A 16,468-nucleotide genomic window follows, 5' to 3' on the forward strand; every position below is an offset into this window, starting at 1 on the left:
AGACCTTACCCTTGGCAGTACGATACCCGTAACTCTTAGGACCACTTGACGCAAACTCCACAACATGGTCGCCGCCCCCAACTTCATCAGTAAGGTCACCAAGGTATGGCCCAATGGGGGTTCGTATTCACCGTCTTTAGATATGTACACAACGCTATCGGTATCGCAATAAATCAGTCTGTCCCCCAACCTCTCCATAAGATCATAAAGTTCCAACCGTGCGTGGGCTGTCGTAAAAGCCCCTAGAAAAACATTAATGTCACGAGTCTGAGCTCCTTTCCCATCTGCGTAAGACCACTGAACGATCGCTACGGTGTCTGACACAAATGAGAAATGTTTCACGTCATACTCAATGCCAAAAATGTGTCGGGCAAACTGTTCAGGGTCTGTAAGTATTTCAGTTGTCGGGAGCTGTTCGCGCATAGAGAATCTCCCCCACAATGAATTAAGAATAAGCTTCATAATGGATCTGCGTGCGGCATTAAACTCGATCTTGTCCAGATTCAGCTTAATCCCTTCTTTCTCAAAGTAATCTCTAACATAAGATTCTTTGTCGGCATCAGTCACAACATCTTTTGGAAAACCTGAACTTTCCTGTTTGAACTGTAAAATTGTTTTAACATAATCACAAAACAATGTTTCAGATCGTTGGGGAAAATGCCAGACCTCGTCGATTTTTGTCACTACATAACCCTTCTCAATTGCTTTTAACAGCTCGATGCTAACCCAACAACCGTGTATAGCCCTTTCCTCATCTGTGTGTACACACGGATGTGTCTGGTTTTGTTGTTCAGCACAGGACCTACACAGTGGAAACATTAACTTGCCCCCAGTCCTATAAGGCAATACAGGATGAAGCAGCTTCCGCGGCGGAAGGACGGTAGCCTTGACGAGGCCATAATAATCTTCAAGGTTTTGAAAATCCTTGTATATTATTTCAGGATGGCCAATTGGGTAGCATTTTCGCGCCTGGCAGTAGGGATATAGCGAAGTAAAGTCTACATACTTAATACGCTCGCCCTCCACGACTTTGTGGTACATTTTTAACGCGTTAGTTCGACCCCCGAATAAAGCTTCACGTGGTTTCAATCTTTCAGGGTGATTGTAAGTAGCCATGAAATCCATCACTGCTGTGTCGGTCTGTTTAGCACGGACCCAATCACACTCCCAAACCACCTCGACCTGAAGACTGTACGCACGCTCCAAAATTTCAAGCTTGTCATCACATTGTCTTTTCAGAATCCCATAAGTTACTTTTGATAACGGATTGAGATCATTAGGGTTATAACAACGTTCGCAACCATGAAAAAAACACCCCAGAAATTCGAATGCTTTTTTCACGGTACCGTCACCATAAAAACCATCCACATAGTATTTTCCAAATGACGCCTCACCACGGTTTAGAGCATGTTGAACATCTATGGACCGTGTTGTTCGGATATATTCAAGCCATTCAATTGAAATGTTTGAATAGAATAGAATAGAATAGAATGAGGCATTTATATAGCGCTTTCATATGTACTACTGTACACCCAAAGCGCTTTACAATCATATCAGGGGTCTCTCCTCAACCACCACTAGTGTGCAGCATCCACTTGGATGATGCGACGGCAGCCACAGAACAACGGCGCCAGTGCGCTCACCACACACCAGCTATAGGTGGAGAGAGGAGAGAGAGTGATAGAGCCAATTCAATGTAAGGGGATTATTAGGAGGCCATGATTGGTAAGGGCCAATGTGTGGAATGTGGCCAGGACACCGGGGTTACACCCCTACTCTTTACGAGAAATGCCATGGGATTTTTTTTTTATTATTTTTTTTTTTAATGACCACAGAGAGTCAGGACCTCGGTTTAACGTCTCATCCGAAGGACGGAATGATCGTTTGAATACGTCTTGTTCTGGTTGACGTACGCATTGTTGCGTGTTAGTGTCACAGGTCGGGGTGGAGCGCCAGCGGGCCGCCCACCCCTTCGCTTGCGTGCCGCCCCTGAGGAGCCGGCCGTGGACGCAAAGGAAATGGCAGACACAGCATTCAAAATAAATATACTCTTTATTAAATAATAAAAACAATGTTAAAAGTCTCTTCAGTTCAGGTTCTCTTCATGTATCTCAGCACCTTCAGACAGAGAGAGGAATGAACATAATTCACAGCTTCCACATTCTCTTCTTCAGCGTTCTCTTCGCGTTACTCAGCACCTTCAGACAGAGAGAGGAATGAACATAATTCACAGCTTCCGCATTCTCTTCTTCAGCGTTCTCTTCGCGTTTCTCAGCACCTTCAGACAGAGAGAGGAATGAACATAATTCACAGCTTCCGCATTCTCTTCTTCAGCGTTCTCTTCGCGTTTCTCAGCACCTTCAGACAGAGAGAGGAATGAACATAATTCACAGCTTCCGCATTCTCTTCTTCAGCGTTCTCTTCGCGTTTCTCAGCACCTCCAGACAGAGAGAGGAATGAACATAATTCACAGCTTCCGCATTCTCTTCAGCGTTCTCTTCGCGTTTCTCAGCACCTTCAGACAGAGAGAGGAATGGACATAATCCACAGCTTCCGCATTCTCTTCTTCAGCGTTCTCTTCGCATTTCTCAGCACAGCATTAGCCGGCTCTTCACTGGACTCAGACAGAGGGAGGAATAGACACGTGTAACTCACAGCATTAGCAGGCTCCTCCAGCATTAGCAGGCTCCTCAAGCATTAGCAGGCTCTTCACTGGACTCAGACAGAGGGAGGAACAGACACGTGTAACTCACAGCATTAGCAGGCTCTTCAAGCATTAGCAGGCTCTTCACTGAACTCGGACAGAGAGAGGAATAGACACGTGTAACTCACAGCATTAGCAGGCTCTTCACTGGACTCAGACAGAGAGAGGAGAATATGTATAACTCACAGCATTAGCAGGCTCTTCATTGAGCTCAGGCAGAGAGAGGAATGGACAGCTGTGATTGCGAGTGAACAGCAGAAACAAATCCCACACTCACATTTCCACCACACACTGCAAGGTTTCACTCGTGCTCATTTCCACAATAAAACTGCAACTCAACAGACCCACAGTGCACCAAGGCCTCCGCCCGCCATCCAGCCGAAGTTCTCTCTGGCTCTCTCATCTGTCTCTCTCGTCCTCTCTCTCCCGCGGCCTCCCGCCGCGACCGCGACCGCGGCCACGGCCGCTCACGTGCTGCGCCTCCCCGCTCACCGTGCCCTTGCTCTTTTCCTCACACCAAAATGCCTTTTTATATCCATTAAGACACGCGTCCCAATTGCTGATCGCCTCCCTCATCTCTCACAGCTGACACTCGTTTCTCACTTTATTACCCCGCGATCGACCATCACGTCAACACCGGAACCGGCCCGGTGTCCCACCGGAAATGCTCCGACAGGGAAACACCCCCACAAGAAAAAGGTTCCGCCTGCCTTTTTGTCACCCCGTGACATCCTCCCCCACCAGTCCGCTCCAGTCCCTGGAGCGGGACGCCGTAGAGAAAAAAAAAAGAGAGACAAAGCAAAAACAAACAAAAAAAAAAGAGAAAAAAAAACTGGTCGCCATACCTTCGGCCCACGGCTGCTCAACTCAGGGCGGCATCCTGCCGACTACGCCATTTATGTCACAGGTCGGGGTGGAGCGCCAGCGGGCCGCCCACCCCTTCGCTTGCGAGCCGCCCCTGAGGAGCCGGCCGTGGACGCAAAGGAAATGGCAGACACAGCATTCAAAATAAATATACTCTTTATTAAATAATAAAAACTATGTTAAAAGTCTCTTCAGTTCAGGTTCTCTTCATGTATCTCAGCACCTTCAGACAGAGAGAGGAATGAACATAATTCACAGCTTCCACATTCTCTTCTTCAGCGTTCTCTTCGCGTTACTCAGCACCTTCAGACAGAGAGAGGAATGAACATAATTCACAGCTTCCGCATTCTCTTCTTCAGCGTTCTCTTCGCGTTTCTCAGCACCTTCAGACAGAGAGAGGAATGAACATAATTCACAACTTCCGCATTCTCTTCTTCAGCGTTCTCTTCGCGTTTCTCAGCACCTCCAGACAGAGAGAGGAATGAACATAATTCACAGCTTCCGCATTCTCTTCAGCGTTCTCTTCGCGTTTCTCAGCACCTTCAGACAGAGAGAGGAATGGACATAATCCACAGCTTCCGCATTCTCTTCTTCAGCGTTCTCTTCGCGTTTCTCAGCACAGCATTAGCCGGCTCTTCACTGGACTCAGACAGAGGGAGGAATAGACACGTGTAACTCACAGCATTAGCAGGCTCCTCCAGCATTAGCAGGCTCCTCAAGCATTAGCAGGCTCTTCACTGGACTCAGACAGAGGGAGGAACAGACACGTGTAACTCACAGCATTAGCAGGCTCTTCAAGCATTAGCAGGCTCTTCACTGAACTCGGACAGAGAGAGGAATAGACACGTGTAACTCACAGCATTAGCAGGCTCTTCACTGGACTCAGACAGAGAGAGGAGAATATATATAACTCACAGCATTAGCAGGCTCTTCATTGAGCTCAGGCAGAGAGAGGAATGGACAGCTGTGATTGCGAGTGAACAGCAGAAACAAATCCCACACTCACATTTCCACCACACACTGCAAGGTTTCACTCGTGCTCATTTCCACAATAAAACTGCAACTCAACAGACCCACAGTGCACCAAGGCCTCCGCCCGCCATCCAGCCGAAGTTCTCTCTGGCTCTCTCATCTGTCTCTCTCGTCCTCTCTCTCCCGCGGCCTCCCGCCGCGACCGCGGCCACGGCCGCTCACGTGCTGCGCCTCCCCGCTCACCGTGCCCTTGCTCTTTTCCTCACACCAAAATGCCTTTTTATATCCATTAAGACACGCGTCCCAATTGCTGATCGCCTCCCTCATCTCTCACAGCTGACACTCGTTTCTCACTTTATTACCCCGCGATCGACCATCACGTCAACACCGGAACCGGCCCGGTGTCCCACCGGAAATGCTCCGACAGGGAAACACCCCCACAAGAAAAAGGTTCCGCCTGCCTTTTTGTCACCCCGTGACATCAGCGCTATTGTGTCTTTAGGGATGAAGTGTGTTTTATACGTAGCCATACATGTGGCCGCCAAAGTAGTGTAATTAAACGGATCAAGGCCTGCACACAGAATGAATTCATCGCGATACTTCATACATACGTCCCTCAGCAGAACAACGTCGTTTTTACCATAAATCGCCAGTTCTTTTTTAAAATCAAACACTTTGTCGGAAATGGTACTGTACCAGTTATCAAACGCCTCTCTGTCTTGACTCGACATTGTCGTGTACCTGTAAAATTTCTTGTCAGGGTACGAGCCTATGTAGTTTTCATTTTCAACGCGGTTAAAGTGGTGAGGGAAATATCCCTTCTCAGCGTTAGTCAGATTAAACGCAACAGGTGTCTTGGCCAACCGCATAGGTATGAAGGAGTATGAATCAATAAACCACTGTTTGAATGCAGCGTCATACATTAAGATTAGACGACAACCTTGCATCGTAATTTTAGGGGCAAACCCCTTCTTAGTAAAGTATTCCAAAAGGATGAAATTATCAAACCCCGATGCGTTATGCGCAATCCACGTGTAATTACGGTAACGAAGCTGTCTGAATTTTTTAACGAGGCGATCCACACAATCTGGTCCTTCGGCCACGAATTCTTCGCCAGCAAACGTAATAGCGCATACGAAATTGGCGATGTGCCTTACGTTTTCATAACGGGTCTCAAAATCGTAGAAAATGTAACGATCGTTTGGCATCTCCGCCTTAACAGGCTGGATAAAACATTGATGCACACCATCGGTAACCATACTCTCACCACAGTGCACACAACGATCTGCAGGGCATTTATGGGGTCTGGGTTTAGTGCCACTGACATGGTAACGTCTATTACATTTACCGCAATATTTGGTGACATCGCACTGTGCGTATTGCATACCTTGAGGTGGTTTTTTATGCATCTCAAAACAGTAGTCAGACTTACAGTAGCGCAGACAGTCGTTGCAATGTTTTGGCTTTTTGGGTTGTTTATGACATTCTGGGTCATTACAGACATCGCAGACGTACCGACATCTGTGATCTCTCCTACACGTGAATCCTTGGTAGCAAAACTCACACACATATGGTGTACCAATAAATGCGCGTAGATTTTTAATCATAAAATAATGATTGTCATGCAGGTACAAAAATACTGTTTTAGGATGCGGATTGTCTTTGTTTGTATACTTCTCCAAAACACCCGTATCAGACCAATAGAAGACAACTATTTTAACATTCAGCATGCATTCAAACTGTCTGATGTCATTAAACGCTATCTTGTGTTGATCAGCATATCCAGCTGACTTCTGCAATGAAGATGCAACTGACTCTAGCTCAGCGTGCGGTTTCTGTGGGTTTAGGAAATGTGCCAGGCAGATTGCAAAACAAAGGTTGTTTGAAACGTTCGTGGGGCAGAACAGATTAAGTCTGTTTTTACCAATCACTTCATTGTGGGCAAGGTCACGTAACTTTCGATAAGCACCGCCACGTTTACTTCTTGCTATCGACACTCTTAAATTCATTCTCTCATCAAACTGCACATCAGAGTTGCTCTGCATTATTTTTTCAAGCTCGATTATAAATAGATCTACACTGTAACCATTGCTACCTGACAAAAGTGTACTAACATCTGATGTCAAACTAGGACCCCTCAAGGTGATGCTGATTAAACTACCATCTCCGCCTAACAGTCTGGAAAACGCCACTATTTCAGAAAGTGTGTCATGTAAAAACACTGTGTAGGCTGCTAAATCTGTAGAAGATATCTCCCGCAGATTTATAAGCCTGTGGATTTCCAGACCATTAAACCGAGTTCGTGGCAGCACAGTGTACCCACTCACATCACCACCCTCTCTTACAAGTGATTCTATATCATCATGTGTGAGACCCATGTTGGGTGCATCAGGATTGAGTGTGGGTTGTGACTGGGTACACACCCCTTCTCCTGACTGTTGGGGAGTATCAAAATGTTCAAAATAAGAATTTGGTTCTGGAGTAGGTTCAGATACCTCTCCAGACTGTTGGGGAGTATCAAAATGTTCAAAATCAGAATTTGGTTCTGGAGTAGGTTCAGACACCTCTCCTATACGTTGGGTATTCACTAAATGTTCAAAATCAGAATTTAGTTCTGGATCTTCATCTGACATCGAGCTCATAATGGTTAACAATTCTAGCAATGTATCTGTTGTAGACTTAGGCCTATTCATTTCCTCCATTGTCTGTATTAAATAACGCAATGTTTCTGTGTTATTGCACTGATCAAGGGGCACCAAACTACCATCATCACGTCTAAACCTCGCTACCCGATCCTGATCAAAATCATCTGACTCCCGACAACGTTTGGCCATTTTAAAACAATTTTGTTTTGGTTTTTATTTGAACAATAGGTAGGTTGTACACTTAAAACTACGGAAAATAAAACCAGTGAAAAAAGAAAGAAAGAAAAACTACCTAATCAACAACTATACAAACAGTCTGAAATTACACATGAAACACCTTTTACATTGTGTAAAAGAAAAAAGTAAAACACACAAAACTAAAATAAAAATAATACACAACTAATCACAACTCACCAGTGATTCTTTTTAAGCATGAACACGATCTGTTTTAACAAATCCACCGCTAGACTTTGATCTTGGGCTTCTTTTTGGTTATCACTCCTATGCAATCGTTGTGCTTCTTTTTGGTTATCACTCCTATGCAATCGTTGTGCAGCTAAGACTTGTTGAATCCAAATACCATGTTGTTGTAGCACTGCTTTCGTAGAACAATCACAAACATCATGCTTTTTCTCATAAGCATCTAAGCGTTCGTTAAGGGTTTTGTTTAAACGTACCTCGATGGTGTTCAATGTGGTCTTGACAGTCTCCTGTATCAGTCCGAATATGTGTTGAATGTCTATTTTGGGTTGTGATTCCTGTCTGAAAGCCTCCTGATTTGAAGGCAGCTGTTCAGGGTCAGATTCTTTCACAGCCACCACACGTTTGCTGGATGGAACAGGTCGCTGTGTTTCGGGTTCGGGTGTAAACACGCAGTCATCCCACGATTCAGACCATCACTCCAGCTCTGAACATCATTTATATCGGGAACCGCATTGTCATCCACGACCACATCTGTTGAGAAAAGAGATGGGAGAAAATAGAATAATTTAGAATAATTTATGCATTAAAAGATGAAATTATTATATTTTTATTTTTTCAGCATGCCTATTTATAAAGGTATTTGAGAAGAGATGTCTACACTTTTACACTGTGTTCTCCACTACAGACAGTTAAAAAGATAGGCTAAAAGCATACTCTAAGAGATATGCAAGTTCACGTTTTAAACAACATGCATGTCAACAACAGTTTTAAACTATCGCAATAGGCCTACGCGTGCGTGCACACACACACACACACACACACACACACGGGCTCTCTCTCTATTACATCCAAATAAAAACATTATCATACTCTACTACATTATTTGCATCTGATTTAGTATAAACAGAAATCAATCCATCAGTTTTGTTTGTACACATACTTTTAGCAGCTGATCGTCTTGGCTTCTTCCGGGCTGATGTCTGTTGTTTGAAATCAACTGGTACTTTTGCTTTTGGGGCGATGTCCACAGCAGCTTTACGTTTGAGTCTGTTTTTCGGCTTTGCCTCTATTCCACGCAAACTAGTCTTCTTTGTATCATTAGTGGACTCAGACGCATCAATACGGTTCACAACATTTGATAATCCTTCTGGAAATACACAGAAGGAGGTTTTAAACTAAAATCATCATGCCATAATGCAAATATTATACTGATCGATAATGTCAAAATACAAACACTTACGGATTGGGGGAATGTTCACGTTGTCTCGCTGAGCTGCATGTACTAATGCTGTGACAGTTTCCCGTTTCGGGCGGGCTGGTAAAAAAAAAAGATATATAGAGAGAGAGAGAGAGTGAGATACAAAGAAGATACGATTTTTTTTTTCCTACGCACAATACAGTATATGAAGCATATGTGTTCTCACACACACCGCATACGGTTCAGTTTTAGGAAGCAGAATACACCACACTTACGCACGAGGACGTCTGCGCTCTCTCGCGAAGGGGCCTGTACAGTGCTAGATCTCCGATTCGGAGCTCCTCCTGGTTTATATATATATAAAAAAACGTTTATGCATCACACGCACACACACACATACAAACAATATCAACATTTAAACATAAAACGTAATTATTACGTACCACTCGCTTGATTCAGGAAATTAAGCTCCTCAACGATATCGAAAAGACTCATATCAGTCACACCACCTGAAGCGTAGAGAACCTGTTTTAAGTAACGCAATAGAACTGTGACTCTCGTAAGTTTCTTAACAATATTACTAAACAATAAAAAACACTTACTGTTAAGACCGGCGTCCATCTTCTTGTGAAGTACACGCACGTTTCCAATAACGAAATGCAGCGTGGAAAATTGTAGTTTGAGGACGAGACAGAGTGGAAAATTGTAGTTTGATGCGATCTGCTTGGGTGAATACTGACGAAGTGAACCACTATTTTTTTACCGGTACAATCGTATGGATCATCGCCATTTACATACACACCTAGTACCACAGAAAATGTCACAATACACATCCCGCGTCCTGTCCAGACAAACACCTTATCCCCATCAGACTGGAAGGAGCCAGTTACCCAGGCTCCAACAAATGACCAGACAGACAGTTTGGCACTGTAAATCAGAGACACAGCTGTTTGATCTGTTTTTGTCTTTTAAAATACCCACCCACCGGACATCACCACATGTGGACGTGTGACAATGCGGTCACATGTCAATCAGGACGCAAATCTCTGCAGTCAGCTTGGCACTGTAAATCAGAGACCCTGTTTTTTGACACATGGATTCCCTGTCAATCACTAGTCTCATAAATCAATAAAAGGGGGTCATAAATCAACACAAAATTGACACATGGTATATGTTAATACTACTAACACATAATACTCATGACCATGTAGCTAGGATGCAATTCATGAAAATTGGGCACTTCTGGAAAAGTTTTTGATTTTTGGCAGGGTGTTAGGTATAGGCCTAAGGTTTTCAAAAATCAATGGATACAAGTTGGGGTGGTCCCCCTAGTGGCAGTTATCCATAAAATCCAAATTGGCCCCCGCCGAAAAGATAAAAGGTTATATCTCAGCTTCCTTTAGTCTTAAATTGTTGTAATGTAATTTTTTCTATTTTGTTTGATACAAGGTGTAACGGTGAGGCAAAGACGAAGCGGAGAGAGAACCCACATGCAAGCACTACTTTAATGAAACAAACAGGAAATCCAGGGCAAACAACCAAACTCAGGACAGGAACAAGGAACAGCTACATCTACAACGACCAACAAACAACAACTGAAGCACAGAGATTTAAATACACAGGCAAACAAGCTAAACAAGATAACAAGGGGGCGTGGCTAATAAGAAACACCTGGGGAGAGTAATCAACATAACGGGGAACTGCTAACATGGGACAAGACAGGGGAACACAGACGTAACCAACCAATCGTGACATAACCAACCCCCCCCCCCCCCCCCCCCAAGAAGAAGAATAGTCCAGGAGGGTGGTGGAGCGGAGGTGGAGCGGAGGCGGACCCGGGGGGGGGATGGAGGGCCTGGAGACTGCAGCAGGACGGGGGGCCAGGGTGGAGAAGGCAGTTCAGGTGGCCAGGGCGGAGCAGGCAGTTCAGGCGGCCAGGGTGGACCAGGCAGTTTGGGGGACCAGGGCGGAGCAGGCGACCAGGGCGGGGCAGGCGGCCAGGGAGGAGACGACCCTTCAGGCGGCCAGGGAGGAGACGACCCTTCAGGCGGCCAGGGAGGTGACGACCCTTCAGGCGGCCAGGGTGGACCAGACAGTTCAGGTGGCCAGGGTGGACCAGGCAGTTCGGGGGACCAGGGCGGAGCAGGCGACCAGGGCGGGGCAGGCGGCCAGGGAGGAGACGACCCTTCAGGCGGCCAGGGAGGAGACGACCCTTCAGGCGGCCAGGGAGGTGACGACCCTTCAGGCGGCCAGGGAGGTGACGACCCTTCAGGCGGCCAGGGAGGTGACGACCCTTCAGGCGGCCAGGGAGGAGACGACCCTTCAGGCGGCCAGGGAGGTGACGACCCTTCAGGCGGCCAGGGAAGTGACGACCCTTCAGGCGGCCAGGGTGGTGACGACCCTTCAGGCGGCCAGGGTGGACCAGACAGTTCGGGAGGCCATGGCAGTGCAGCCTCCATAGTCCTGTCAAGGGACACACTAACAGACACCGGCTCGGGAACAGGAACAGACACCGGCTCAGGAACAGGAACAGACACCGGGTCGGGAACAGGGACAGACACCGGCTCAGGGACAGACAACGGCTCAGGGACAGACACCGTGGTGGCGGCCATCTTTGCTGAGGGCTCAGGTTCAGGCGTGGCGGCGGCCATCTCTGCTGAGGGCTCAGGTTCAGGCGTAGCGGTGGCCATCTCTGCTGAGGGCTCAGGCGATGGCCATCTTGTCCGGAGACACTGGCTCGGCGGCAGCCATCTTGTCCGGAGACACTGGCTCGGTGGACGTGACATGAACAGTCTCTGGATCGGCGGACGTGACGTGAACAGTCTCTGGCTCGGTGGACGTGAAGTGAACAGTCTCTGGCTCGGCAGACGGGACGTGAACAGTCTCTGGCTCGGCAGACGGGACGTGAACAGTTTCTTGTGTGGCAGGCACGACGTGAACAGTCTCAGGTTCGGTGGCCACGACATGATGCGTAGGCTCGGCAGGACTGACGTGAAGTGCAGGCTCGGCAGGGCTGACGTGGAGCTCAGGCTTAGCAGGGAGAAACTCTGGCAGGGCGGTCTCGGCGGGACGAGACTCAGGCTGAACAGGCATGACGTGAATGACGTGATAATCAGGTATGACGTGAAGATACTCAGACTTGGCAGGCATGACGTGAAGAGCAGGCTGGACGGGCGTGACGTGAAGAACAGAGCTTATCCGAATGGCAATGTCAAGATATTGAGCTAGAGTGTAGTGAGGGGTGTAGAGTTCTCTTTTATGCAGGCACCATTCTGGTTTTTATCGATACCGGCCACTAGGGGGACCACCCCAACTTGTATCCATGGTTTTTTAAAAACCTTAGGCCCATACCTAACACCCTGCCAAAAATCAAAAACTTTTCCAGAAGTGCCCAATCTTCATGATTTTTCACGTATTCCTTCCCAGCTAATGTGAACACCTGATGATAAGTACACATGTGAACATGTTATATACTTGTGCATGACCAGCCTGATCTCATGAACATGCATCTCTATAGCACGCATTGTTTTATATATATATATATATATATATATATATATATATATATATATATATATAGAGAGAGAGAGTTACATAATGAAGACAGACTTCACTGCCAGTTCACTTCACTGTTCACACACACACACACACACACACACACACACACACACACACACACACACACACACACACACACAGCTCCATTGCAGGCTATTGTGAGTCCCCACTTGTATAGGTAGAGATCGTTCAGAAAGTCCCCACTTGGTCAGTGTAGAGCAACATTGGTCTATTAGTAATATAGACATGTATGTGTGTGTGTGCAATGGCACATAACAATGACAAGTAAATTGTTAGGGACTGCATAACCAAGCTTAGAAAGTATCTCTGAAGAGAGAGCTGTCACGGTTCATAAATCCATTGTCTCTTTCTTGTCTCGTGTTTCTGTTGTTGTATGTTCCGTGCTGATTGTGTGGGCGTGCCGGCTGATCAGCACTCATCAACAATCAAGTTCATCACTCCGTCACCAGCTGCAGCTCATCTCAGCACCTATATATACTCACTCAATTCTCATCTCCTTTGTCAGATCGTTGTATGTGGTTCCCGGTGTGTGATCTCGTCTTGTTCCAGTCTCGGTGTCTCCTCGTTCCTGTTCGTGTCTCCGTGGATGTTCACCCTGGTCTTCTCACGTCTCACCATCACCTTTCATCACGTCACGTCTGACCATCGAAGTCCCTGCGCCACTATCCTGCTTATCGCTCTGGACTGTCTATCATCATTTGTGTACAAATAAAGAGAAGAGTTAACTTGCATTTGCTTCCGTGTTTCTATCATGACAGAACGATCTGACCCATCGATGGAAGCAGCGAGTAGCTCTGCCAGATCGCTGGAGGAGTTCGTGAACAGCAGCATACTTCGAATGGACGCCCAGGAGAAGAACCTCAGCGATACAGCGCGTGCTGTTCAGGCTCTAGTGGCGCAGGTGTCCGGGCTCACCCAACAGCTTCAACATCTGCGAGTTCCCGCTGCGCCCCCCACACCGCCGGTTCCCCCACCACCACCAGAGAATCCCTCCCAGTCAGAGCCCCGCCTACCAGTTCCTGAGTCCTATGCAGGTGAACCCAACTTCTGTCGAGCTTTCTTAACACGATGCTCCATGCACTTCTCTCTTCAGCCCAGAACATTCAACAACGAGCAGACCAAGGTCGCCTTTGTGCTGACGCTGCTGACTGGGAAGGCGGCACTCTGGGGAACAGCGGTGTGGGAGAATCAAGACCCATGCTGTGCCTCGTTCCAGGAGCTCTCCGCCGAGATGAAACGGGTTTTCGACCGGGCCGTCGCTGGACGTGAGGCAGCTAGGATGCTGGCCGATATATGGCAGGGAGAGAGATCCGTTTCAGACTTCTCCATTGAGTTTCGGACCCTAGCGGCGGAGAGCCAATGGAACGAGGAGGCGCAGTGGGATATGTTCCTGCATGGGCTGGCTGACCGCGTCCAGAAGGAGATTTACGCCATGGACCTGCCAACTTCTCTCAACGACCTGATCGCTTTGGCATTAAGAGTGGACGCACGGTTATCACGAATGAACCGTCGCACGTTGCCCAGTCGCCCCACAGGGGGGTTCGAGGGCCAACGATCCGGAGGCGGGGACGCGGTCAGCCCTGTCTACGATCACGAGCCCATGCAGGTGGGTCGAGCCCGGCTTTCCCGGGAGGAGAAGGAGAGGCGGAGATCCCAGGGCCTCTGCATGTACTGTGGAGGAGCGGGACACTTCGCCTATAACTGCCCGTTAAAAGGCCCAGCCCGATAGTAAGTATGAGGCTACTATCGGGTGGGATCTCCGCCGAGAAGTCCTCATCCACATCTACTCTCCTTCCGGTAAGACTGAGATGGTCAACTCACCTTCACGACTGTCGTGCACTGCTGGATTCGGGGGCAGAAGGTAATTTCATGGACTATTCATTTGCACGCAAACTTCAAGTTCCCCTCAGACCCCTCACTCACAAGATCTCAGTACACGCTCTCAACGGCCAAGAACTTCCCACCATCTCACTCATCACCGAAGACATCACTCTCATCACATCAGGAAATCACACTGAAATCATCTCGTTTTACATTCTGGACACTCCCCTCGCACCCATCGTCCTTGGTCACCCCTGGCTCACCCGTCACAATCCTAGAGTGGACTGGTCTACTAATTCTGTGTCTGCGTGGAGCAGTTTTTGCCATAAGTCTTGTCTTGTGTCTGCTTGTCCGTCTGTTTCTGTCCCTGTGTTTCAGGAGGAGGCAGTGGATTTGTCTAACGTGCCCGCGGAGTACCTGGACCTGAAGGAGGTGTTCAGTAAGTCTCGGGCTGCTTCTCTTCCTCCGCATCGTCCCTATGACTGTGCCATAGATTTACTGCCAGGTACGTCTCCGCCCAAGGGCAAGTTATATTCACTCTCTGTCCCAGAGAGGGAGGCCATGGAGAAATATATTTCTGATTCTCTAGCAACTGGGTTCATTCGTCCTTCCTCTTCTCCAGCGGGGGCGGGGTTCTTTTTTGTGGGGAAGAAGGACGGGTCTCTGCGACCTTGTATTGACTACCGGGGGTTGAACAGCATCACGGTAAAGAATACTTATCCTTTGCCGTTGATGTCTTCAGCCTTCGAGAGGTTGCAGGGAGCGTCCATCTTCACGAAATTGGATTTACGCAATGCTTATCATTTGGTCCGCATCAGGGAGGGGGATGAATGGAAGACCGCTTTTAACACCCCCAGGGGGCACTTTGAATACTTGGTCATGCCCTTCGGGCTGTCCAACTCCCCAGCGGTCTTCCAAGCACTTGTCAACGACGTGTTGCGAGACATGGTCGATCAGTTCATATATGTCTACCTGGATGACATATTGATTTTTTCTTCGTCTCTCCAGGAACATGTGCAACACGTTCGGCAAGTGCTCCAGAGATTGCTAGAGAATGGGCTTTTTGTCAAGGCGGAGAAATGCGATTTTCATGCACAGTCTGTTCCTTTCTTAGGTTACATCGTGTCGGTTGAGGGAATGCGCATGGATCCTGAGAAGATTAAGGCTGTGGTAGAATGGCCAAGTCCAGATTCCCGTAAGGCCCTACAGAGGTTTCTGGGGTTCGCCAATTTCTACCGGCGTTTCATTCGCAATTTCAGCCGACTAGCCGCACCTCTGACCGCCTTGACCTCCCCCAGAACGACGTTCAGGTGGTCAGACGCAGCTGAGGCTGCGTTTGCCAAACTGAAGGGTTGCTTCGTTTCAGCCCCCATTCTGATAACCCCTGATCCATCACGTCAGTTCGTGGTGGAGGTCGATGCGTCAGAGGTGGGGGTAGGTGCAGTGTTATCCCAGCGTTCTTCCTCAGACGATAAGATGCATCCTTGCACGTTTTTGTCTCATCGTTTATCCCCTGCGGAGCGCAATTATGACATTGGCAACAGAGAGTTATTGGCAGTCAAGTTAGCATTGGAAGAATGGCGCCACTGGTTAGAAGGGTCGGGGGTACCTTTTATCGTCTGGACCGATCACAAGAACTTGGAATATATTCGGTCAGCCGTATTCTGGACTCAAGGCGGAGGGGACGCGGATTTCAGTACTTGGTGGACTGGGAAGGTTACGGTCCGGAGGAGAGGAGTTGGGTACCGGCTAGAGACATCCTGGATCACTCCCTTATCGATGATTACAATCGGCAGGTAAGGGAGCCTGGGAACGCCAGGAGGCGTTCCTAGGGGAGGGGGTACTGTCACGGTTCATAAATCCATTGTCTCTTTCTTGTCTCGTGTTTCTGTTGTTGTATGTTCCGTGCTGATTGTGTGGGCGTGCCGGCTGATCAGCACTCATCAACAATCAAGTTCATCACTCCGTCACCAGCTGCAGCTCATCTCAGCACCTATATATACTCACTCAATTCTCATCTCCTTTGTCAGGTCGTTGTATGTGGTTCCCGGTGTGTGATCTCGTCTTGTTCCAGTCTCGGTGTCTCCTCGTTCCTGTTCGTGTCTCCGTGGATGTTCACCCTGGTCTTCTCACGTCTCACCATCACCTTTCATCACGTCACGTCTGACCATCAAAGTCCCTGCGCCACTATCCTGCTTATCGCTCTGGACTGTCTATCATCATTTGTGTACAAATAAAGAGAAGAGTTAACTTGCATTTGCT

General features: G+C 47.8%; 1 protein-coding gene across 1 annotated transcript; it reads right to left on the reverse strand.

Moving 5' to 3' along the window:
* Nucleotides 1–3,764: 3,764 nt before the first annotated feature.
* LOC307170542 (uncharacterized protein) lies at nt 3,765–9,496 on the reverse strand (the record flags this gene model as incomplete). Its single annotated transcript, XM_079891665.1, has 9 exons — nt 9,409–9,496; nt 9,250–9,315; nt 9,082–9,150; nt 8,849–8,923; nt 8,549–8,755; nt 8,080–8,139; nt 7,863–7,990; nt 6,868–6,975; nt 3,765–3,791 (listed from the first exon to the last, which is right to left on the reverse strand). The coding sequence occupies exons 1-9, from the start codon at nt 9,425–9,427 to the stop codon at nt 3,765–3,767; spliced, it is 759 nt and encodes a 252-aa protein (XP_079747791.1). The 5' UTR covers nt 9,428–9,496.
* Between the last annotated feature and the right edge of the window lie 6,972 nt (nt 9,497–16,468).

This window comes from Squalius cephalus (assembly GCF_949319135.1).
Source record: "Squalius cephalus genome assembly, chromosome: 13".
Lineage (NCBI taxonomy): Eukaryota > Metazoa > Chordata > Actinopteri > Cypriniformes > Leuciscidae > Squalius > Squalius cephalus.